Raw genomic sequence first — 27846 nt, 5'->3', positions numbered from 1 at the left:
TCCAACAATCTTATTGAAGCGACCTAGAACACCATCCGTGTTACAAAAGAACAATTTTATACATTAGGTATATTTGTATAGACACCCGATTCGCGTTGCCGTATGGTAATTCTGGGCTAAAATGAGTTAAAGTTATACAAACATTCTGTTTTTCGTATTTTTTAGTGAAAAACATTGAATTAAGTAAAGTTGTCATAAAATCTAATATGGGCTTCTCATGAGCATCACCAGCATTATTTTCAGGGGCGCATCTGCTTTTCAGGGGGGTACATTTGCATTTACACATACTATTAACCAATATAAAATACAGAACTATACATGTATAGCTATGTACCTTCTTTTCGGACAAGCGGGTGGAATTGTACCGCTTGCACCCCTTTGCCGGCGCCCATAGGGTTCTATAGAATATATTTTTTCCATTAGTAACAACGTTTAGTACAAATTTTTAAACTTTAACCAAAACTATTTTTAAATTTTAAACTTAATTAAATTCAGACTAGAATTCTTAGTCAGATCATTACCACATACATACCGATAACATCTACATTACTTTAAAACAATACACATAGAAAATACATACATTTTTGTTTTCCGTAGATATATTTTCTCTGTTTTCCAAACGCAAGAGTGTGATGCTAAGGTCCGTCGTTTTGCTTTTATTCGAATTTTTAAAATTCACATTTGTTTTTTGGTTAGAATGAAATGCAAAACTCGGACCAGCTTTAATTGTTTTATGTTCGGATATGCACTAAACGAAATGGTTTGCCATATTGCTAGCTCTATCTCTATCTCTTTTATGCTGATTTTTACACAAAACCACTTGTTGTTTTCGTGTGCATGTACAATGTATTCGAAATTTTTGGTCAAATTGACACAATTGATGTCGTGGGGATAAATCTGAAATAGTGAATATTTAAATGAATATTTTTACTTTACTGGAACTATATGAGTTTAAATTTATATAAAATATACCAACACCGTCTATTGGAAAGGGTTTGTCAACGTTAGAAAAACCCATATATATATATATATATATATATATATATATATATATATACATATATATATATATATATATATATATATATATATATATATATATACATATATGTATGTATATACATATACCTTTATATATATACATATATGTATATATATACATATATGTATGTATATACATATATATATATATATAGATTTAACTAAGTCATTATTAACAAAAGACTTTCTAAGCAATTAGCTTTTGTAGACCAGATCATTACACATGATAACCATAAATAATTCTAAATCATAACTTATTAGACCTTAAAGAACATTAAACAGTTTAGACGTAATTCTTATTTTTATTTAATTAGTTTACTTTAACGATAGTTGACAGTTTTATATAGTACACCTGCATAATTTACCACCTTTTTTATTACTATTAGTTTTATTACTATTGGTTGTTATTTATATTATTGATTGTTTCTTCTGACGAACATACGATTTATCCTATGTTTTTCGAATAATATTTGTTTAGTTTTGTCATGTTTTTGCTACCGAATAGCATGGCCTTCCACTATGAAAGGATTGCATAGAGAAATTTCAAAACCAGAAGCAAAAGTACTTCCTTACGAACACTCTAAGCAAAGAGAGGAAACAGGAAATATTCCACGTGCAAATAGAGATTTCTGTGGCTATTAAAGAAGGCAAATTCAAAATAATGCAAATAGTACCGAACAGTATTTTACACACGCCGAAACCCACTAGATTGTAGCAACTACAGCGTGGTTGCCTTAATATGGCACACAAGCATTATTCTATTTCATGTAATACATAGACATAAATATTTTCTATTGCCCCAGGAAAAGGCACAGTAGAACATAATGTTTAATGTCAGACAGCTAATCGAAACAATCTTCAATTTAATACTCCTGTGCGTATATGATTTGTGGATTACACAATGACTTTCGATAAAGTAAAATGGCAGTATCTATAGTAAATACTAGCAGAGATGAGGACACTTCACTACTTAATTCAGCCGATAAGACGTCTGTAATAATAATAAGATCTTCTTTAGGTGCCGTCTCTAATGGAGGTCGGCAATGACTTCTGCAAATTCGTCTCTATCCTGTGTTTTTTTTTATTAGGGTTTAAAGGTTGACTCGCAAATTAATTTCTAATTGTGAAAGAATGCTACGAAAAATAAACAAAATAACAATTTTGTGAATGTCAAAGTTTCCTTGTTAATTTTCTATAGCCATCCACATATCCACAATTATAAATGCATTTTTTTGTATTTAAAATATTTATTACACATCAACCACGCAGGGTTATTAGTGGGATGACAAACACAATAGTTTTAAGGATTATGTACATTAAATGGTATAATACAGTTTTATATCTCTTAAATAATTTAATACATTTAAATTTTTATCTGTCAAGACGGATTTGGGTTCATCTGAGATTCCATGCATTCTTGGAAACTCTTCTTTGATTTTGGAATAATGGACAGTCAAGCAGGAAGTGTTTCACTGTCAATCAAGTGGAACAGTTATTGCAAATTGGCGGTGGATCTTTACTGAATAAAAATTTGTATGTGACAGCAGTATGACCAATTCTTAAACGGTTTATAATTATTTGATCTCGTCTACTTATGGGGTTATTCAAAGAGCTGTTCATCTTTGAGCATATTGGGTTTAATTTGGTTTGCTAAATGTTCCCGTACAAAACGAATAATGAATAAAACAATAAGAGGTATTGGACAATATGGACCAACTCTTAACAACCAGAAATCAAGAAAATTAGTAAGAACAACAATACTAACGAAACCCTAATAATTGAAAGTTAACAGACCGAAATATTAAATGTTAAAATAAAAGTTATAATTAATAAAGCACGTGACAACTTTATAAAAATAAAAAAGGTTTTTGTAGTAGGGATTTGACCTTAGCCTTAAAAATACGATTTACTAAATATTACATATACAGTAATATAGTGTCCCATAGAAGGATTTTAAAGATCTAATAGATGCCAAAATTAAAGTGTTAAAAAAATGAAGAAAAAAATATATATTAAAAAGACAATAAAAGAAAGAAAAAACCGTATCTTGGACATATATGTGGAAAAAATATGGCATCTTACTATTCATAATCCAAGGCAAAATAAAGGATAGAATAATGTGCGAATCAGACCGAATATCTTGCCTAAAAACCTAAGAAAATGGTATAGTTGAAACTTTTAAAAAGTAATAACAGTTAAAGAAAAAGAACCATATCTTGTTTATATATATATTATATATATATATATATATATATATATATATATATATATATATATATATATATATATATATATATATATATATATATGCTTGTGCTTTTCAGAACTGCTTTCATGTCTTTTTCTATAATATTTTTAGATTTTCCACTTTTTTCAGCGGTTTTTTGATATAGAGTTTTTAAAAGTTTCTGATATACTTTATAGTTATTTAACCAACAAGTGTATTAATAAGAGCGATTAACAATTGAGATATTTTAACGCATGGGCGGAGCGAGCGCGTTAATGTTCGAGATTGTTAATCGCCATTTTAATTCACGAGTTCGTTACAAAACTTTTCCGTCGACCGTACTTTTCAGAAATAAAGATATCTTAGTTTAAATGTTTATTTACATAACGATAAACAACAATTTTTTCAGCTTTCATTAACTTTATTCAAAGTTTAATTTTCCTTAGTGGTAGTTTTATTATTATAAACATTAATATTCGAAATAGTCCAATTACTGAAATTAAAGGAAGGTATTGGTAAATTATTATCTGCTGTATAGCATTTTGACAAATTTATATTTAAGTCTTCTTGGACCTCTGTAAATTCTGTGATAGAAGAAGAAGCGGTGGTGCTGAACGAAGTACTTTGACAAGATTTAGTGGTATTTTGTCCCAAGAGTTATTCAGCCGTCTCAAGTTTATTCTGCATAGAATTATCTATGTAACCTTCTGCTACAGCAGTCAATTTCCAGCCACCTAGTCTTTTAAAAGCTGAAAAGTCTGCACCACTGTCACACAGTATTGAGGCAGAAGAACGTCTAAAACAATGTCCAGTGTAGAGATGCGGGTAATCTAATCTTAAGAATTTAGCAATAACGGAAGGAATTATTAATTTATGCAAGCAATGTATGTTGTGTTGCCTATAATGAAATCGTTCATTAATAAAAAATCATTTATTAATAGGGGTCAATAATCAATGATTTTGAGGGTGTTAAAATATAACATCCATAACATCCGTCCATAAATGGACGGTCGACGAAAAATTGATTTTAATGTTTAATTTCAACTCTTCGTTATTGATATTTTATGAACTTTACGGTTTTTGTGTTTGAGGTTCTATTCATGTTGCAACTGGCTGATTGACACCTACTCCATGCCATTAAAAAAATGAGTAATTTGATATTCTATTAAGTTTCTCCTATTCCAATTAATGTTATTTTCATTTTTTATACATAATTGCAAGATTTCTTGTAGTTATATACCAGTCGTTTAATAGCAAACCAGTCAAATACTGAAAATTCAACATTTAACAAATAATGAAACAATATATTAAATATATCTACCACATTTAATGAAATACAAAAACAGATGACCAGTTTTTACAAAGATAGAAAGGGTATAGCATCATATTTACTTAATATTAAACGGTAACGTATGGTAAGAAGATAGCCTATCAATAACTCCAGAAAATTAGTCGAATACTTTTTTGATAATGGTTTTTTTTTAAACATGTAAGTTCAAATAACATTAATAGGCATATATTTTAGCTTAACAATAACAATTTGCCTAAATGTAGAAGGACATCATATTATCATTAAGAATGCCCAATAACTAACTAAAAGATGTGACAATATAGAGCATCTCAATAAAGATCCTAAAATGCTGCAAGCAAACCTCAAGCAGACCTGTTTGAAGAGCTTTATTCATCGCTTGAGGTAGTTAAGGTAAAAAACATAAGACATGATTTATTGCATTAAAGAGACAATACATAAAAAAATAAACATTTTTACTCCTAGACAAGAATATTCCACTTTGCCCTCCCACCTTGTTGGTTCCTCTTTTATTGTAACTGTATACGGTACATAATATACGGTATGAATTCCATTTGTTCTTCCGTAGTTAGTTAGCTCTTGCCAATTGGATTTTTTTATGTCCTTAATGGTGGATTTGTATAAAAATTTTACATCATTATATTGGAATCCTTTTATCATATTTTTGGTTTTTAGTTTCCACGAAATTCGATTTTACGATTTCATAATTTTCCCATAGATTGTCTGAGTAACAAAGAACATGACTATCCAAGGGAACACAAAAAAAATACACTTTATCCAATAAAGCAACCCTAAGAGATTTTTGCACATGGTTCTTGTTTTTCTTGTGGTAACATTTTCTTTAAGAGTTAAGTCTCTTAAATTTTTTGGCCACGGTCCAATTAAGCGTCATTAAGATGCATAATTTAACATTACCAAAGAATATTTTGACGTTTTTAATCATTTAAACGTTTATTGTTTACTTTAACTACTAACAGAACAAGCAATAAACCTTATTTATAGGGCATAATATGGACTTCATAAACAGTTCCACTCAAGAATCATCCAAAGAAAAACTAAAATTATTATATACAGAAAACGCTGCCGAGCTTACATATGGGGCAAAAATATGGACTTTAGCGCAGGAGGATGAAATACTTTTGGGAATATTCAAGCGTAAAATAATCCACAAAATATTTCCGCAAAACAACCAGAGAAAGTGACGTAAATGATATATCATCGAATTAAATCAACTCTTTAATAAACTAGTCGCCGTAACGTTAATTAAAATCATTTAGATGGGCTGGACAGAAAATACGAATGCCAGACAATATGATTGCTAAAAAGCTAACGACAGAAATACCTGTAGGAAGAAGAAGCAGAGTCCAACCGCGAATTAGGTAGTTAGATGGATCTGAGATCAACTTGGGGGTATTAAAAATCAGAAGATGGCAACAAGTCGCCAGACATCGAACAGAATGGCTACGAATCTTAGAGCAGGCCACGATTTACGAAGGATTTTTAAGCCAAATATGATGATGATTATGTTGATTTCGATACCTTAGACAAAATAGTTCATAGTCTTTTTGAGATATTTTTCACTGTACTTTAGGTATTACTGAGCATTATTAATAATAACTTAACATGTTTTAACATTGGAGACATAGTTGTTGGAGATCTAATTAGCTAGACTTTATGTCTTTTAAAGTATAAATCAGCTTTAAATTAAATAAATTTAAGTAATTTTAAATAAAGCTTAAATTTACTCAGAGAAATTATAATGTTCTACTAGTTCAGTATGCATTTGGCTAACTTACTTTAAATTTTGTACTCTGCATTTAGCTAACGTAACAGAATTTAAAAAATAAGGAGAATATTGGATACGTCACACATCAGAAAATTTTATAGCAATATTACGAGAGAAACCTTAATTTCAACTTGACAGGAAAAGAAAGAGTCAGCATATCCACATGAAGAAAAACCAAGTAAACAGAAAAGCACAAAGTTAAAACGAAACGTGAAAAGAATTAAAAACCGAAAAATTATTATAATTCCAGCAAAACGCAGAAAAGCTGGAGTAGAAATATTCAAAAGAGGCTAAGCATACTATACTTGTGTAGCAAATATGTGATTGAACTGATTAAAGAGAAGTTTACATAAAACAAACTGTGTTGTGAGTTTCCACTGAATTAATTTGTTACATTGATCTATGTATCAATACACAACTTCCTTAGAACAATTAAGTTGTTGAGATTTTTGGGGAATATTTGATCATCTAAGAGCAGATCCATAACCTTAAGTTAAGTATTTGTAAAGTTTGAAACACAAATATAACTTTCTAGATTTTTGCTATTTATGTAAAATTTCAAAATTATCCTTGGATTAATTTTTTTGTAATTTTATGGTTGACATTTATGTGAAACTGATTTACACAATACCAGCTGTTTGCAGTAATACCATTTTTGCTTTAAGCATTGTTTTCTAAGTATATATTTAGAAGAGTTGAAGAAATTTATCAGCTTTGTTACTCCCTTACTTATTTTTTGTTCCTTCCGTATTTTGTTTTCGAAACCCTATATGTTCTTTCTTATTATATTGTCCGTCATGTTTTTGATGCAATTTTTGCAATTTATTTTGTCTCTTTTCTTAGACAATAATATTATTTTAGGCTGGTTTAAATCACATATTAAAGATAAAGAGAAAAATCAGATTGACTATGTTATGATTCTCAAAATATATCAAAATAGCATAACACGTATTGCAGGATATTTGGAAGTGAATATAGGCTCAGATCATAATTCGCTGATTACTAACTTTTGTTTTTGGTGCAAATTATTAACAGAAAGGAGAAACAGTCACACATGCAATATTGTTGACATGATATGCCGTTAATATAAGCCAAAATTAAGGCAAAAATAGAAAACCTACGCCAGGAAGACAACTCCAGCTAACAAAATGCATCCAATGATATCTGGAATATGCTCAAAAGAAATATCCAGCTACTGAAAATTTCTTTGGGCAACAAAAGCGGGAACAGATGAAACCAAGGATGGCTGATAATCTTCTATTTAATGAATAAACGTCGATTAATTAAAAATCCACTTGATAAATGCTACTAGCTTTTAAATAATATTTTTCTTTGTTTTTTTGGGCATAATAGGAGCTCGCACCTCTGCTCTCATTTGTTATGTAATAATAATAATAATAGTCGAGGCAATAGGTGGAAATGATATGTACAAATATCTCGGAGTAAGGTAAGAGCGGAAAATTGACCATAAACAAATGAAAACTGAACTAACTTCGGAGTTCGTGCGAAGAGTAAGACAACTAAATCGGTCATATCTTAATAGTAAAAATTTGTTTAAATTAAATACGTACGCCTGTTCCGCGCTCAGCTCATTTGGTATTATAAAGTGGTCAAAAACGGATATAGAGGGTCTTCAGCGGAAAGTAAGAACACTTCTCACAAAGGCGCAAAATCACCATCCGCGCAGTGCAGTAGAGAGAACAACATTACCGCGGTATCAAGGGGGAGGAGGACTTATGGACATAGGTGAGCAACTGGATAAACAAGTTGCTAATTTAAGAACTTATTTTCAGGTACGGGCTGAGACATCTTCTTTACGTCGAGCAATTTGCGCAGATGATACAACGCCACTTAAACTGAGGGATCAAGAAATGCGCTTGACCACTTGACTAAGCAAGAAAAAATTCGAACTTGGATGAGTAAACCTCTGCATGGGTGACATCTTAATGAGATCAGCCAAGGATATGTCGATAATAAAGCATCGAACTATTGGTTGACAGCAGGAAATATCTTCCTTATTATCAATACGTCCCTGACAGAATGCTTGAAAATGACAACTACAAGTTATACTATATATCCAACACCAATAATTTACGTGTTAAATACAACGAAAAAATAGCCAAGTACAGAGATCTAGAAATACAAATCTGGAGACAATGGAGATTGGAAAGTACCCAGACATCTATCTACTACTAGTGTTATTCCCAAAAATCTCCTAGAGAACATATAATAGCTGAGTCTAAATGAACATTTTTATAAGGACATGCAGAAAGCTGTACTCCTCATGACGTCTAGATGTGTACGAACATTTTTAGGAGATACTCCAGCATACCAAGTCACCTAGAGCTCGATAACATGGAAAGAGTCCCACCAGAGCTCAATCGTTTTAATACCGTAGGTATCTGGGATGAGTGAATTTTTTCCTTAGAGGGAGTGTGAGCCGTATGGCTAAATCTGGATAGTATTAATAATAAATATAATATACTAAATCCTTTTAAATAGCTTAAGAGAAATAAATGGATTTACGAACAATGCGACGAAGCAGAAAGACTTCAGTAACTGCACGATTCAGTTAACTTTCATAAAAAAGTTACATGTATCATATTCGACACAAAAGAACTAAAGGTAACTTAGCAAAATGACGCGGAGAATCTTTTTAATGACCAATGTGTAAATAATTGTATGAATAACATGGAACAAACCATTTGTTCACAAATTCTTGAATGTGAAATTAGGCATGCAGTAAATCAATTAAAAAGCGTTAAAAGCCCAACTTATGACGAAGTTTACAAAGCAATTTTGAAAAACAGGTCGATATTAAACAACTTATGTTTTTTTAATTTTTTATATTTTTTATAAAATATTCTAATATTTTCATTTAAATTTTTTTTTTAATAAAATATTTTTAATAAAATATTCTACTACTTTCAAAGTTTATGATGACTAAAGATTAATTTTATTGAGTCAAGCTCTAAAGGCGTATATGAGGGTAATCCATTTGAGAATATACATAAAATGTGAGAATATGAGTGAGAATAAACAGAGAATGTATTTATCAAAGCATTGGCTTGGGGCTAACAAATTATTATCAAAAGGCCTTTGGGAATGTTAAGTATGGGCTACTTGTAGAACAGTTATAGGTTATTGGTATTGTATAAGAACAATAAAAGGTATTGGAACTAATCACCAAAAATCCTCGTTAATAACGATTTATTAACGAACACTTTCAATATACTTTTAACAAAATATTCTCTCATATTTTATTTAATATTTATGTTTAGAACATATTTTAACTAGCTTTATTAAATGATGCTCAAGGTATTAAGATCAACAATTGTCTTGAGCAGAAATAACGACTTCGGTGTAACAGATGAGTAAACAACAGCATAATACATCCAGAGTCAATAAGAATAAATTTAAATGAGGTTGACTTGCTCGGAGCTACATTAAATGAGAAATGGTATTGTGCTAAAGAAATAAATGGGGGATAAGCTGTACCAAAACAACAATTTTTAAAATTAAGATTTTTTTTTCTCTCTAGGCACTTAATATTAAGTAGCAGAATACGTGTTTTTAAATGTTATGTGGGGCTTATCAAGCTACATGGAGTGAAAATTTGATCACTTTGAGATACTTGAAGACTTTGTATGAAGTCAAAACCTTGAAATGCTGCAGATTCCATGGACTACTCACCTCACAAATGATAAAGTTTTAAAAAGTGGTGTAGAAAGACAATTGTTAAACATAACAGAAAATCTTAACATATCGTACGTAGGATACGTGTACATGAGATTTCGATATTTAAAACTAATAGTACAAGGAAAAATTGAGCGAAAGCGAGGACCTGGTTTAAAACAACATTCTTGACTGAAAAATATTAGAAACTGGTTTGGAGTACCAGACGACACTACATAATTTAGACTTACTAAAAATAGAAAAAAATCAGATATTTCATCACTGACGTGCAGTTTTGCAAATGGCTTCCGAAAAATAAAAGAATTCGTAGTCCTCGGAGAATCTATGGTAAGGTAATTGATGCCATGTTTTTTTATTTTACTACATTTTCTAGTTACAGTTTTCCGTTTAATTTTTATGTCTAGATCTAGTTGATCTATGTTAGTTGTCAAAAAATATTAATGTTAATAATAATACCGAATATTATTAAGTCCCATGACAAAAATTAGGCAATAGCTTTACAAATTGGAATACTCAATAGAGAGTGACAAGAAAATAGAAGAATAAATAAAGTATGAATACCGCTATTTTCATGGTTGTTATAGTTAGTTTGTCTCACATATTTCTGTAGCTTTGACAATAGGTGTAACACCTGTTATTGTGATCATCATTATAGCCGACACTGTATACAGGTACAATACCTCAATAACGGATGACCTCAATAAGAATGGACTGAAATTTGAATCTCATATTATTTTATTAACTATAAGTGAAAAGATATAAGTTATAAGAAACCTATCAAACTAGAAATTTTTGCCAGACAGGCGGAGACAATAATATGGAAGGTTGAAAAGAAGATCAGAAAAATTATAAATAAAAAATATATGAAATATTTGCATAAAAGGGAGAAATATATATATATATATATATATATATATATATATATATATATATATATATATATATATATATATATATATATATATATAATATTAATTCTTCAAATTAGCTGATCATGACATCCATAATTCTCAATACTCAGCTCAGCAGATGATGGAAAAGAAGGCGAAGAAAAGAAAATTAAAAGAAAAGGAAGACAATAAGGAAAAAGTTTTGGTTTAATGAAAATTATAAAGAAAGCTTGAATTTATTTTTAATAATTGCGGCTCACAATTTAATTCCGGATTTAGAAGATACAGCCACAGAACAACTGTCAAAAGATTACGCAGATTTTAATCGATTTATTTTGATAGCAAATTATAAAATTGTATAGCTACACGAAATATTTTTAGTAATCTAAGAAAAAAAATGTTGTTTTATATTCCATTGACGATTTTAAGATTACGATAAATGCGGTAAATGAAAACCATATAATGAAATCCTAACGTTTATGTATTATGGTGTTGTTGAAAGCCCTTATATGTTACGACTGACAATATATACTGGATATTTGATTTAAAAACATGTTGTAGTCGTCTCAATTTTGTCCAGTTAATGAAGATGTTCTGTTCATATAATATATATATATATATATATATATATATATATATATATATATATATATATATATATATATATATATATATATATGTATATATATATATATATATTATATATATATATATATATATATATATATATATATATATATATATATATATATATATATATAAATACATATATAGATTTTCAAGGTGTAGTTAGATCTAATTTTATTAGCGACTAAGTATTAATATTTTTCTACATAAAGGGTCGCATGGTTACTCACACACTTATTGTGTTATCCTTTTTATTAGATTTTAATATATATATATATATATATATATATATATATATATATATATATAGGATGTCCCGGAAAATAGTGCGTTCCTTAACGATATGTGCAGATTGCAGCATTTAAAACAAAAAAGTCTTATAACATTTTTTTATGAAGTTAACCGTTTTCAAAAAAAAATTATTAATTTTAATCCATTTGATTATTGTTCGCAGAAAAGGAAATACAGCCGGCAACGTTGCGTTCCTTGTTATTCTTCGTTAATTACTGTAAATCAGCTATCATGAATCATTGATCGTTAGGCATAATATGTATTGATACTGATAACAGTGATAGAGAAAAAGCATGTATTTGTTTTTATTAAATATTTAATAATTAAAGTTTGAATACTGTTTTTACTTACATGGAAAATTATGATTACAATAAATATTCGAAATGGCCACCATTTTCACAGATACACGCGTTTATTCGACGAATCCGATTATTCTTAATATTATAAGTATGTAAATTATGTCTGATTATTTCAGCAACATCAAAAATTCGTTGTCGCAATTGAGCTTCTGCTTTAATTTCATCCTGGTTGTCGTATACTAATGATTTTAGATGTCCCCAAAAATAAAAGTCCATAACATTGCATTCTGGTGTTCTGGGTGGCCACAGAACGTGTCCATTTCTACCGATCCAATGACGAGGAAAAGTGATGTCGAGGAAATCTTTAATATGTCTCGTAAAATGTGCTGGAGCTCCGTCATGAAGAAACCACATTTCAGAGCGTATTTGTAACGAAACGTCTTCAAGAAGTATCGGTAGAACATGCTGCAAAAAATTTAAATAGGATTCTTCATTCAATCTTCTGGGAAGTTCGTACGGTCCAATCAGACAATTACCAATAATCCCAGCCCATAAATTTATACTAAATTGTTTTTGAAAATTTGTCCTACGTATAGCATACGGGTTTTCATCACCCTATATGTGACAATTGTGAAAATTAAAGACACCATTTCTCGTAAAACAAGCTTCATCTGCACACAACACTTTGCACGGAAATTCGGGTTCTCTGGCAATTTTGTTTTGAAACCATCTACAAAATCTTAATCTTTGAGGTAAATCGCCTTGGTGTAAATCTTGCTCTCGTTGGTAATGGTAAGGATGTAACAGTTGTTCCGTCAATGTCTTGTGAACAACGGTTTTTGAAAGCCAACCATTCTAGCCACAGATCGAGTACTTACTCTTGGATTATTACTGACTATATCCAAAATCACATCTTCTGCATTAAGTCTACGGTTACTTCGTGTTCTACCGCTAGTTTTTTTAGGTATCACACAACCCGTCTCTAATAACCTTTGGGACACGTTCACAAAACTTCGGGCATTAGGATGTCGTCGTTCGGGATAGCGTTCAACATAAAGTCTAACAGCCCTATTACTGTCACAGTGGGCTTCACCGTACGTAATTAACATATCGTGATACTCGCGAATCGAAAACATGACAATACTATTTATTCTTGAGCTACGGGTAATTACAACTGTTTACAAATAATATACCTTTTCTGTATCAAAATAAATTAAACTATCGCATTCTGCCCATACCTTTTGGAGCGCAACGTTGCCGGATGTATTTGCTTTTCTGTGGACACTAACCAAATGGATTAAATTTAATATTATATTTTTTTTTGAAAACGGTTGACTTTATAAAAAAATGTTATAAGACTTTTTTGTTTTAAATGCTACACTCAGCCCATACCTTTAAGGAACGCACTATTTTCTAGGACACCCTGTATAGATATATATATATATATATATATATATATATATATATATATATATATATATATATATATATATATATATATATATATATATATATATATATATATATGAAAGTAAAAGATTGCATTTCATTTCAATCGGAACTCCACCATTGCTCTACACGTGTTTCGAGTTATTCAACTCATCATCAGGAGCACTTGTGGAAGTTCAACTGAAATGAAATGCAGTCTAGTATTTGGTTATTATAACCAAAATAACAGCCAGGTACGCTAGCAGCGACATCTATACGAAGTAACAAGAAGTCCAGAGACCTCTCTGATAGTAAATTAGGTGAACCGCAAATTCAAAGCCTCTTACTAGAGACTTTTAACGACGCTAGAAGTATCTTTTTACTTCAAAATGCATCTACGATTCACCTTTGAAAATTACTATCTTTTTCGCTCTTTACGTAGAGAAAGACGTTTAAATAAAAGTAAAAGATTGCATTTCATTTCAATCGGAAATCGGAACTCCACCATTGCTCTACACGTGTTTCGAGTTATTTAACTCATCATCAGGAGCACTTGTGAAAGTTCAACTGAAATGAAATGCAGTCTAGTATTTGGTTATTATAACCAAAATAACAGCCATGTACGCTAGCAGCGACATCTATACGAAGTAACAAGAAGTCCAGAGACCTCTCTGATAGTAAATTAGGTGAACCGCAAATTCAAAGCCTCTTACTAGAGACTTTTAACGACGCTAGAAGTATCTTTTTACTTCAACATGCATCTACGATTCATCAACTCTACGTAAAGAGCGAAAAAGATAGTAATTTTCAAAGGTGAATCGTAGATGCATGTTGAAGTAAAAAGATACTTCTCGCGTCGTTAAAAGTCTCTAGTAAGAGGCTTTGAATTTGCGGTTCACCTTATTTACTATAAGAGAGGTCTCTGGACTTCTTGTTACTTCGTATAGATGTCGCTGCTAGCGTACCTGGCTGTTATTTTGGTTATAATAACCAAATACTAGACTGCATTTCATTTCAGTTGAACTTCCACAAGTGCTTCTGATGATAAGTTGAATAACTCGAAACACGTGTAGAGCAGTAGTGGAGTTCCGATTGAAATGAAATGCAATCTTTTACTTTCATTTAAACGTCTTTCTCTACGTAAAGAGCGAAAAAGATAGTCATTTTCAAAGGTGAATCGTAGATGCATGTTGAAGTAAAAAGATACTTCTAGCGTCGTTAAAAGTCTCTAGTAAGAGGCTTTGAATTTGCGGTTCACCTAATTTACTATCAGAGAGGTCTCTGGACTTCTTGTTACTTCATATATATATATATATATATATATATATATATATATATATATATATATATATAAAAATATATATATATATATATATATATAAATATATATATATATATATATATATATATATATATATATATATATATATATATATATATATATATATCTTAATAAGTTCTCGGGAAGAACTGCGTTGAGAGTTTAAAACTCGACGTTTCGGCACCCACTTTGAAGCCATTATAAAGAGGGTCATGGTTCCGTTCGAGTTGGGGGTCTCAATATGCCTACTTCCCTCACTCGTGACGTACCAGTATCTTGTTTTGTTGAAATACAAGAATCGTCAAACGGCACTGAGGTCTTAATCTGCCTCCTCCTCAGTACAGTCACTCGACACTGGGGGGTAGGCAAAGTGGGCATGGTAAATAAATTAAATTTGTCTTTAACTGTAAAATGAGTTATTTCTTGTTTTCACAATTTTTTTTCTGGCAAACTTGGTATGTATGAAATACGAATTACAAGTTCTTTTAACATCAGCAAAAATATACAGGGTGTCCTATTTAAATTAAATAAGTTGCTGGTATATAAGACTCCTAATAAAAATATGGCGTCAGATGCGCTATGTATCATTGTACTTGCGTGCAAAGTTTTATGAATACTTGGTTGTTTTAAAGATATTAAGTTGGTTCCATACTTTATCCCAACCCTGTATATAGAATCTATTTAAAAAGGTAAGAATGAGTAATAATGCGATCCTTTGTATCGAAAAATAATAATACTTTAATACTATGTTAATACGGGATTAAGCCACAATTAAAAAACCCATTAGTAGCATCTCTTGTTGCCAATACTAAAGAAAATCAGCAACAAAAATAGACAAACATTAATAGATCATTAAAAGGTCAAAGATATATCATCACTACATAAACAATACATAATAAACCAACACAAAATACACAACACGTAAACTCACAACAAATTAGAATTTGATATCCTTAAGGTAAAAAACTGAAACCATGGCTATCTGCCACAAGATCGACGCCGAGTTGACTTATTTGTCAATTTGGTCAACCGCTAACAGTACACAACAAACAACCAAACAACAAAATGTGTATAACTTCCTTATTTTAAATTTTAATTTATTTTTAATTTTTGAAAACGAGTGTTTGAAAAGTTAAAACAAGAAAAACACAAAATGTAATTTTTATTATTTAATACCAATCGTGGCTCAATCCCATATAAACATAATATAAATACTTAGTCGCTAAGAAAGTTAAATCTAAAACAACCATTAAAATCTTGGATTATATCCTTACGTTGCCTAGCAATACACTAATTGTCCTTAATTAGCCTTAAATAAAATAATGACTCAATTTACATTTAACATATTCATATATACAGTCTGTCCCAAACCCTTCTTTCAGTGCGTCACTAATTTTGACGTCATATAGGATTTTAAGAATGTCGAGAATTATTGCATGACATTTTAGTTAAATTTGACAGTTGCAGGATCGTAATCTCTCTTTTTCTAATTGAAAATAATTTAATAATTTTAATATTAGTCTTTGTTCTTTCTCGATATATTTCAGCATATTTAAAATATTGTTATGACAATAAATACAAAATTATATTTCACTGTAAAATGTCTGATAAATACTAACCTGGAATGACAGTTATCATTTTATCAGTTGACATTGTAAAAATACTGTCACAATCGAGACAATCTGCGTCAAATTATATTTTTTTATGCGCATCGTTGATTGGATATTAATTTAGCGTATTCTAAACTCCAACCAATTATACATCCGTAAGTAGAATTAGCTTTACGAAAAATAATTTTCTAAGTTCTATGTATAATAATTACAGACTCACGTTTTTTTTTCTGTCACTTCTAGCTTAATGTGTTAGAGAGAATTCGATCAACTATGACGCACTGAAAGAAGGGTTTGGGACGAACTATACCTGTATAAACAATGCATATCTTTTCACAAAAAAAGAAACAGAAATATTTCGGTGAAATACGTTTGAAATAATTTTAATAAATTATCTAAAATTTCCAAAAAAAATATTAATTTACAGTAAAAATTGCGATTTTTATCTCATTTTGCATTTTGTTATAAAAAGTTTTATAAATTTTGCAAATACCATAACTAATATACAGTAATACTTACAAATTTATAGCGATTAAAATAGAGAAATCATTGTACTAGAGAAACAATTTTTTCCAGTCTGTGTGCAAAAATTTAAACTATTTAATATATTTATTTAATTGAAAAAATTAAACTTAACTAAATAATTTAAGTGATTAACAGAAATTATTACAGCACAAACAATTATAGTTTGGGACATAAAACAGATGATCCACAAGGCAACAAGCGACATAAAACAGTCAACAATATACAAATATACACAAAACATATTTTCTAATCAATTCGCACAAACAATTAACAAATATCACTTAATAAATCGATTCTTTTACCCATGAACCTATTTTTACACCAAGATTTTCTTTGTTTAACACATTGATTTTCCTATACAGATCGAAATACATCTACTTATAACATTTGCTGATTTTTTAAGAATGTGTTTTAGACCTTAGTCTGACTTATGACCAAAACAAGTGGTACTGAAAAATGTAGTTAAATACGTAAGTATAAAAATTCCATTAATAAAATGGTTTATTTTTGATTATTGTTGGTTTTTTATTGGTACCAGTATAAATATTGTTTATCACAAATTTTAAACAAAAGTATTACACCGTAACACACACCTCACAAAGAATCATCAAATACTTCAAAGACTTTCGCGAGCGGTATTTTGTAATAGTACATTGTTTTTAGAGTTTATAGGCCGTGTCTGGAAATATTTCTTTATGACGTTTTATCTACAACTGCGGTAGACATTAAAAAAGGCGATGCTATAATAAATAGATGATTGATAGAGGGATCGGTTATCAACCAGAGGGACGTCTAGGGGTATGTCTACGTTCGCCCTTGTGGACAAAAATTCATACCTTTTACTACGGTTACAAACCCTGAATATAATGTACCATTACTATCAAAGAATATTAATAGCTCTTTACTGAGCCTATTTTTAAATGTAAACCTAAAACCTTACGATATAATAATATTCATCGAAATATTTGAAAAATTAATGTTAATCATACATAAACAAATGATATGAATATTAACAATATCATAAAAATACCAATAATAACTTTCTATTAAAATAAAATCCAGAACAAAAATTAAAATATTAGAATTAGTAAAAAGCATTAGAATTCAGTAGAAAAGATAAAAAAAAATGAAAAAATTAAAGAGGAAAGCAATATAAGAGACGATGGATTGAAAACCTAACATACCCAGTCAAATTTAAAATTTAGCTACTTTTTTAATATAATTATAGTAATTATTATAATATACTTACATAAAGTACACCAAAGAATTATAATTTTATTACAATAATAGTAAATAATGTTTTGGTAGTATATGCAAAAAAACATCACAAACTGATAATTATCGAATGAACTATTCATAGGAATTGCCGGTAAAATAACATAGTATATAGCAGGCAATAATAATGACTTTGTTTCAATAACTTTTAAAGGAAGTAAGCAGCAACCGAAAAATAAATTAAAACAATTTAACTTTGATCAAAATTGATTGAGGTATTCATTTTCTAACAAGTTTTAGTCATTGTTTTTGTTACAATAATTAAAACTGTGTCTATATATTTTGAATACATTGTACAAGTCCTTTCATGCGAAAAAATGCTCTAGACTTCAGCAAACCACAGGCATTATTTTTAAAACAAAACAACAAGTGTTTCGGTGTTTAGAAAAGCAGCGCTGACTGTATGTTGTTTGTCTGTTTGTTTGGTCTAGATGCCTGCCTTCCTGTGTATACCTCTCAGTTAGACTCGCTGAACACGTCTACGACACCGAACACTATCACCGAGCACCAGCAGGTATTTGAACGCCCTGTATACTATTTACTTAACTCAATTTCCTACTCTGTCTATCTATCCTCTTATTTGTTAGTGCGCAACCCTTTCTTATTCGATGTACGCCAGTGTGCCTTGCATGAAGTTTTTATTGATGTTTTTCAGTAAATGTTACCATATTTATGTTCTATTCACCAACAAAAAATATATCTGCGAGCAGATATTGGAAGAGTAACATTTATTCGAAGATTAGTAATTATTTATCCGTTTCACGAACGCATTTGATAAACTCAGTTAGCAATTTAAAGAATAAGCGGGAAATACATATGAACTCAACATATGTTTAGATATTATTACTACTTATTTTTTAGGCTACTTACGGAAAATATGTGGCCATCTATTGGTCTATAATATCAAAATCTACACACGTTACCTTTAAATTTATCTAACAATAAAACACTGAAAACTTTGTTTTCAAATCTTTCACAAAATTTATTATAATATTTTATCACTACAGCGGCAGAGTGCCTTTCTCAAGTGATCACTTGAGAAAGGCACTCTGCCGAAACAGCTGTAGTGATAAAATATCATAATAAATTTTGTGGAAGTTTTGAAAACAAAGTTTTCAGTGTTTCATTATTATATAATATGAATTTCCATCAAGTAACACTCGAATCCATCACTTTTATCGTTTTAATGCACTTAAAACAAGAAAAGACAGTCTAAGTGAAGCTGATCGTCATTGTATTTTAATTTTAAGTTATAAAAATAAGACTATAAATAGATATTATCTAATTTGCACCGTATAATAAAATGTATGGGTTACAGCTAAACCAAATTTACAATATCAAAAAATAGGGTAAAGAGAAAAATTTTAGATTAGAAATTTTAAAAAATGTCAGATAAACTTTATTGCCGATATTTTTGTTGTTACCAGTTAATTAAATTTAATCTTCGCTAACGCTATATTTATTGTTGGTTAATACAGACGTTAGTCCATTTAATCTACAACCCAAAACGAAACCATTTACCAGGTATAGTAATCTAATCATATTACTATTATATTAACAAAAATTAATTCCTATCATTTAATAAGCAATAATATTAATTACTTTATATTTTTAATGATTTATGTATTGTCTCCAAATTTTATAAATTAATCTGTTGTGCGACAGTGTTTAAGTATTTTATATTATAGAATCGAGTTGCTCCTAATTATATTATATATTTTATACTGCTACATCGCATGATTGTAACCGTGAAAAATTTTTTGATACAATTCAAGAAAAAATGACAAAAAATTATCCCAACTCCAAACTTTGCATCTACCCCTCAAAGAGCACAAAATTGTACCTCTATAATACGCACTAACCCTGCAATGCTCAATTTTTCATTTTATATTAGAAAATAAACACGGATAACTGTCTTCTAAATAAATAAAAAAAAGTAATCTATCAAAATTGCTAGAAAGTGCATTTGGCAAAAGTATATATGGGCATTAAAATACCTAAGTACCTATATAATAATAAAACTATAGTTTTATTAATGAAAGTCAAAAAAGCAAATTGAATTCTTTTTAAAATATAATCCAAATCCACATTTGTCGCGTATAATATAGGTTATGTTGTACAATTTAACTTTTTTAATGAGGTTCGATAGTTATTGTAGGTAAACCAATGTCATAAAGTATATGAACTAATATTTATTTTTGGAGAAATATAGCCTGACGACACTTTCTTGTTCTTTGACTTCTGGACGGTCTCCTCGCGTGCTTCAGTCCATAGTTTAATTTTGTACCTTTCAATAAGAACACACGTCTACTCTGATCATGTGTTTATTGTATTCTTTGATCAAATGTGGAAAGGATATTTTGATTCACTTATTGACTTTTTTGTTACCTAACTACTTCCTGGATAGACAACGGTCCACCAAAAATACATATAAAGGCAGCAGTTTTATTGTTTTCTCAAGTAGTGGTAGATATATCAACACCTTCGGCATTTGCTAACTACTCGTAGGACGTAACTCCTTCTTGCATTATTATTTCATTACCTAAGGGGACAATTTGCAATTCGAAATCCTATTTTTTCTAATAGTGCCCAATCAGTAAATGTCTCGGTTAGCTCAATGTACTAATATTGAAACAGGTGGACAGAAATCGAATTGTTAGAATTGTCTTCGACGTAATCCAATTACCACATTGGTACAAACGTGGTTCTCGATTTAGACGAGCTCTGCTTTATTGACCAGTGTAAATTTCGACTCTAAGCGAAAACGATAAGCAAAGTAATCTGCACCACTTAACTTATGTGACTTAAGGTGTAAGTATAATTAAAGATGCTTGTCTAAAGATGAATATTGTTCATGACGCATAATTGGTAATTTAAATATCCAAAAACATATCACAATTTATAAAGACGAGCTGGTTGAGAATTAGTCTTATCTTTAACCTTTGTAAATATATGAGTTACCTGTAAAATAAATACCTTTTCTGATATGGCCAAAAGTATGCTGGCTGATCATTGCTTTTATTTGTGACATTACAAAATTATTAGACCAGTAGCAATATGTGTGGGGCATATTGTGTACAATTTACAAGTATATATTTACAAGTGTACAATTGTAGTATTCCTATAAATCAACTGATTTCTTCCGTGACAATTATAGCTGTCTTCGCAGAATTACAGTGTGCACTTTTGTACACTGTTTAAATTAGAGTGTTTGGTAATCTCAAAGGTTGCAGCATACTGTAGGCAGAAAACCATTTAGAAAAATTTTAAAAGCGTAGGAAGTTTTTGTATACATTTTGTTAGGTGAATTATTCATGTCTTTTAACCAAAAAATATAATTATTGTATACACTAAATTTTTACTAATAACCACCTATGTAACTCTGTTAAATTCAACTTTACTATCAGCACAATTGTCAAACGATTCGTTTTTTAATTCATTTATTAGGACGATTTACAAAATATTATACGGCGTTACCACGTTAAAAAAGTATAAATATAATGTAATATATAATACAGTGGTGTATATCGATTATGTTACTTGGCGCTGTGTGGATTTAATTTTATTTTATATTTGTAACTTTTTAACTCCATTATGTTGGTTTCATATAATGATATATTGAGCACTGTAAGGTTAATACCCTTTGTGTTTAAAATAAACTTTATTGTACAATTTACTTAAAATAATGTACACTGTACAATTTTTGTTCTGTTTTTTAATGACAAGCTAAAATTTCTTTTGAACAGTGGACTGTTACTGATTGTAGAAGATGACGAAAATACTCAAATCTTCTAAAATATAAGAGACAAACCAGTACGTGCATCTTGGGGCACATTTTCGTCCCATTTGTACAAAAGGGACATTTAGAAAAAAACTCTTATGTCGATCACACATCCGATAAAACGTAAGTAACGCTTTGTTATCTACTATATGGCCATAGTAAAATACGAAAAAAAAATATCGATATACAAAAACTGATATTAAAGAAACACATCATAGGGAAAACATACGGGAAAAACAGTTAAGTTTCAAAATTATTACCAGCCGCCATTAAGTTGTTTAAAAGAAAAAGCTGAAATATATAAGCGATAAGCAATGAAATAAACAACATCCATAGAAATTGGTGATCGACGAAAGAGTCTATATTTTTATAAATTTTGTGTAATATCGCTATAGCATACCGCGAAATAGTGAAAAATAAGAGAAAATGCTCTAGAGTTTAGATTAAAAGTTGGATAGAAAAAAAATCAATAATTGCTGCACTTTCATTTAATTTAAGAATTATTAATAGAACCACTTGATTACAGACATTATCTGAGATTGTCCAAAAAATCATACAATGAATTGTGGTCTTTAGTGATACCTATAATATAAAACATTATATTGCGATAAAAGCCACTGTAATAATAATCGGAGAAGTATACAGTAATTTAATTAATTCTACAAGATGACAAGGAGATAAAAAAGAAACTAGTAAACACAGGGATGTCGAAACACGTAAATGACAACCATGAATTTACTCAGAGCAGCTTTCAACAAAATTCTGTGGACCGACATAATACTGTTGGGAACTTAAGAAAATAGTTATATAAAATAATTATTAAATATGTTGTTCCTTTACGAAATAAAGGAGAGAGGCTGAGAAATATATGGTAGGGAACAATAACACGAATTATAATGTAAGTATATAATTTTATTAGCTTTAATATATATGTAGTGTTAACAAGATATATAAGATGATGATCATTACGCAAAGGGCATGGAGATAATCAAGTCGATAATGGCATACTCTGTAACCGAAATATGAAACCTATGTAGAATTTATTTTAATATACCTTTTATTTCTGACAATTTAGAACCCCAAGAATGCGAAGAGAAAGGGAAATGGAAGATAATTTTTTCTTTTCTAAAATGTATAAATAATGGAGACAATAATAATAACGGAAAGTAACTGCCTTGTAAAGTGGTTTATATCGTTTTTAGTGGAAATTATCAAATTTTTAAATAATTAAAGGGGGTGGCCGCAGTCAAAGTTAAGTGGCAAGGTACTGACTTACCAAGCCAAAGGGCTCGGATTTGATCCCGCCAACCATCAGAAATTTTTTAATTTCTGACTTAATTTCAATGACATGCCATTAGGCTTCGGAGTCCACGTAAAGCCGTCGGTCCTGGCTACTTAAACAGTTGTTAACACTAAAATCTGAGCCAGAAGGTAACACGAAAAATAGATGTACAATAAGCGAACTGGCTGCACTACGATCGGTTGTAACAAATGGCTTTCAAAAAAATAATTATAATGGGTTTTGAAAAGTAGCGGCTAATAGATGCCAGATAGTCAGGAATATATTAAAATAACTATCTTGTTCATAATAAACATTATTTAAATTATATTGGGTAAATTTATTATGAATTAAGCAGCAGAAGCGAAAATAAAATATCATTTAGGCATAAAGATTAAATTAGATATGACTCCTGATTCAAACATTTTAAATTTTTTCAGAAACCTATTAATAACAAAACAATTGCTCTACAAACTTGATTAAATGGACTAGAATAACCGATTTTTTATGTTATCGTAGTGCCTTTATAACAGAAAGTAGGTATCTTTACATTTTCAATGTCAATTGTAATACAGAATATTGTTTCGCTGCATGTGCTGTAATGTGCAATATTATGTAAATAAATGCTAGATCATACATAACATAAAATTGTTGATATATTTAATAGTAAAGTTGACATTTTTAAAATAAAAATACAGCTTCTTTATTAGTACCATTTTCAGCTTGTCATGGCAATATCATTTTAGCACGTCGATTAAACAATTATTATTGACATTAGCGTTTGTTTAGTAGCGAAGAACTTACGTAAAACATTACATTAAAAGTGTACTTATTTGTTACTATAAGGATCATAAAACTAACTTACTTAATGTTTATCAATTAGTGGATTGTTCCGTCAAAGATATTTTAATAAACTAGATGGCTAATGACTAATGAAAGCCTTTAAATCATAACTGGTTATATTAAAGACTAACGACTAAAAAAGCACAAAGGAAAAAAACTATAACCTAATAAAAACAGAAAAACGTAAAAAACGTAAATAAAAATGCCTGTGATAAATATTTAATAAAGCAATAAACAAATCATAACTAAAGTTTAATATTATGTAGATTACTATATTGAAGGATAATATTATTTTAGCAGTTATTACAGTTGAATGAACAGTGAATTTTTAATAAAAAGTTGAGAATTTCTTTAGTTCAATTTTCTTTCTGACCATCTGCAAAGTTGAGTACATTTTACCTTCTTCTTCGTTTTATCACTCCTTGAAAAGCATACGTTGCGTCTTGTAGTTGAATCTTGATTCATCTTCCAATGTAATTAAAGTTTGTTTTATAATATTACTGTGTTATGTTGCATATTTATTGTCATTTGTTTATTTTATTTATATTCTTTGTCGTTTGTCGTTTAGATCTGTAATAGAGCAAAAAATATTTATTCTGTTTGATCATGAAATTTTATATAAAGTTCTTAAACATTTGTGTATAAATATATGTCTTTTTTACCTAAATGTTGTCTTTTAAGCTTCCAATATATATATATATATATATATATAAGAACGTAATTATGCATTTATTCTTGGTATGTCCTAATCTGTGGCTCTTATGCTGTCGGTTACTCTTCCTATGTAGAAAAACTCTTTACTTCCTTGTGAATTGGTATTAAATGATTTAAAGTCATTTCGTAGTCTTCAAAAAGTGTTCGCGGACTACGATATAGCGCCTTGAAATTATGTTACATATGACCCCATTATTTGCGGATTTAACTGGTGCATGTCCAGTAAGAAAGCCTGGTATAATTTTTAGCTGAGTCCTACTTGTCTTCCTCAGTAGTTTAGCTCTTTTAGTACACATGTATCCAAAATACATTTAACACTATGCTTGGCCAGGTATACTTTTTCAGTAAGAATTATATTGTGTTTAGATTCAGGCTTTTTTCTTCAGGATTAAAGCAGTTTGCAGCTGATGGTCTCCTTACAAGTTCATTAGTTCTTTCATTATCGTATATTTTCCGATAACCCATCACCCACACCAGTATGACACTGTTATGTTTCCAAGTCTTCTAACCATTTCGTTGCTCAGTTATTCTCGCAGTCTACTGATAAAGATATGCAGAGAAAAGATATCCAGAAGAGTCTCCACAGTTGCTGCTGGTGTGATACTCAGAGCCCTTGTAATTAAAAGGCAAGCAAGTTTTTTTTACCTTGTTTAGTTTGACGATGAGAATTAAGCAAAAACATAAGGAGAATGTTAAAAACGATAATGAAGAACTGATGATAAACTTCTGCACGAATAACGAACCTAGAATAAACAATACATTTTTTGACCACAAAAACCAACACAAATGTACATTTAATGACACCCCTTGACAAAGACCTATGATGTATTATGTCCATCCATCAAAAGTAATCTACGTAAGATGCCTTATCTCAACAGATGTAGGTAGCGACTATAGGGTATTATGTAAAACAAGAATCATAATGAAATACTTTACACTCAAGAGAGCGGCGTCAATACAAACAAAGATCAAAGTCGAAGAACTAAATAAGGAATGCACGGAATACTTATACAGAAAAATAATATCAGAGAAGATCGCTGACAATAAAATATTAAAAAACGATAACATCGGGGGAAGCTGAAACAACTCAAAAGTAATAATTACCGCAGCAACAGAATCACTTGGAGGGAGGAAAGTAATGAATACTAACATTAAAAAAAACCCATGGTTTAGAGGAGAAGTGAAGATAATATGCGAAGAAAAGAATAAGGGCTTTTTAAAATACAGAACATACCAAACACAGTAGGTATACAACCACTATAAACGAATTAAAAATAAAACGAATACTTTAGTGAGACAAATAAAAAGGGAACACTGACAGAGCTTTTTAACCCAGACAAAACACGACTTCTACGGAACACAAAAAGAAATATGGAGAATGATTAGAGGACAAAGAAAAGAGATAAACGAAATATTAATAACATTTAGAAGGAAACATGGGCAGACTACTTTCGATACCTATTTGCTAAATGTGACGATAATGAACCACCAACATCATAACTGATGACAAATGAAGAAATACATTTTGAGGAGAAAGAGGCAAAAGAAGCATTAAGGATATTAAAAAAATAGAAAATCACCAGGAGAGGACAAAATACCGAACACACTTCTACAGTACAGAGAAGAGAAAAAGATTTAACCAAACAACTATTAAAACTAATCCAAAAAATAATAGAATAAAACAAAATTCTTCAAGAATTTAATTCAAGCATCCGAATACCTATCTTCAAAAATGGAAACAAATGAAACAATATGGAGAAATAAAAATATCGGATAATAAATGAAAGACAGAATTTACCAAAACAGTCATCAGACCAATAATGACATACGCGGCAAAAACTCGACCTGACACAGAGAGGACAAAAAAGGATAAGAAACAGCAGAGATGAAAACACTCAGAAAATTGATGGTAAAAGACTATGGTGCAGAGCTAGAAGTACAGATATATGACGCAGATGCAACGTGGAGAACATCAAGGACTGGGTAAGAAATAGACGAGTAGAATAAAACGATCATATAAGCCGAATGACATTAAATAGAGTAGTAAAGACAAGAGACAGTTCCCCAATAGGGAGATAATCAATAGGAAGACCACATAAATGATGGAATAACAACTTACTGGAGGCATATTAAAAAGCAGACACGAGTTATGTATACATAAAAAGAAGAAGAAGTAAAAGAAGAAGAAGAACACTAAAATTAACAATCAAAGTAATAACAAATAAACACTAAGAAAAACACTATAATAACCAACCAAAGTGATAACAAATAAACACTGAATAAAATTATAACACTAACAGAACAATAACAAGGCTAGTGCAAGAGAAAACATTAAAATACAACAAATCGGCATATTTATGTTTAGTGAGCTTTTAGAGGACAACCGGATTAAATGCAACGGAGATATCTTAAGGAATAATCAAAACCATCGAAAATATTTACCAAAACAACACAATAAAAGTAAAAGTAGAAGAAAAACTAACTGACCCTATTGATGCTGGCAATGGAAAAACACAGGGTGATTCCCGGAGTCCTCTATTGTTCAACATTATTATGGATGAAATAAAAAAAGGTAAGAACTAAACAAGGATACCAAATGGGAGAAAAACAACTTAAAATAATCTGCTATGCAGACAACGCAATACTACTCTCTTAAAATAAAGATGATTTACAATGTATGCTGCACCAATTTAATATAACCGCCACAAAATTTAATATGTTAATTTCCCTAAAAAAGTCAAAATGCATGGTTAGAAATGGAAGGTCAGATACTAGAAGAAATGATGGAGTTTAAATATCAAGGCATTACATTATCTTGCTACAAAAAGCTCGAAACAGAAGTGAAAGATCAAGTGAATAAAGCAAACAAAGCCGCAGGTTGCCTGAATGAAACAATATGGAAAA

The 27846-nt window shown here is 30.0% G+C and overlaps 1 protein-coding gene across 2 annotated transcripts in view; it reads left to right on the top strand.

The window, feature by feature from the left end:
• LOC140436986 (RIMS-binding protein 2-like) overlaps positions 1-27846 on the top strand; it is a 404098-nt gene that overhangs the window by 366378 nt on the left and 9874 nt on the right. For both annotated transcript variants that reach the window (XM_072526193.1, XM_072526194.1), the window contains one exon: positions 18757-18839. In XM_072526193.1, coding sequence (XP_072382294.1) covers positions 18757-18839 — 83 coding nt within the window. The remainder of the gene's footprint in view (positions 1-18756; positions 18840-27846) is intronic.

The sequence above is a fragment of the Diabrotica undecimpunctata genome, chromosome 3 (assembly GCF_040954645.1).
Source record: "Diabrotica undecimpunctata isolate CICGRU chromosome 3, icDiaUnde3, whole genome shotgun sequence".
Lineage (NCBI taxonomy): Eukaryota > Metazoa > Arthropoda > Insecta > Coleoptera > Chrysomelidae > Diabrotica > Diabrotica undecimpunctata.
Note: the sequence above shows the minus strand (reverse complement) of the source record. Positions and strands in the feature narration are given on the sequence as shown.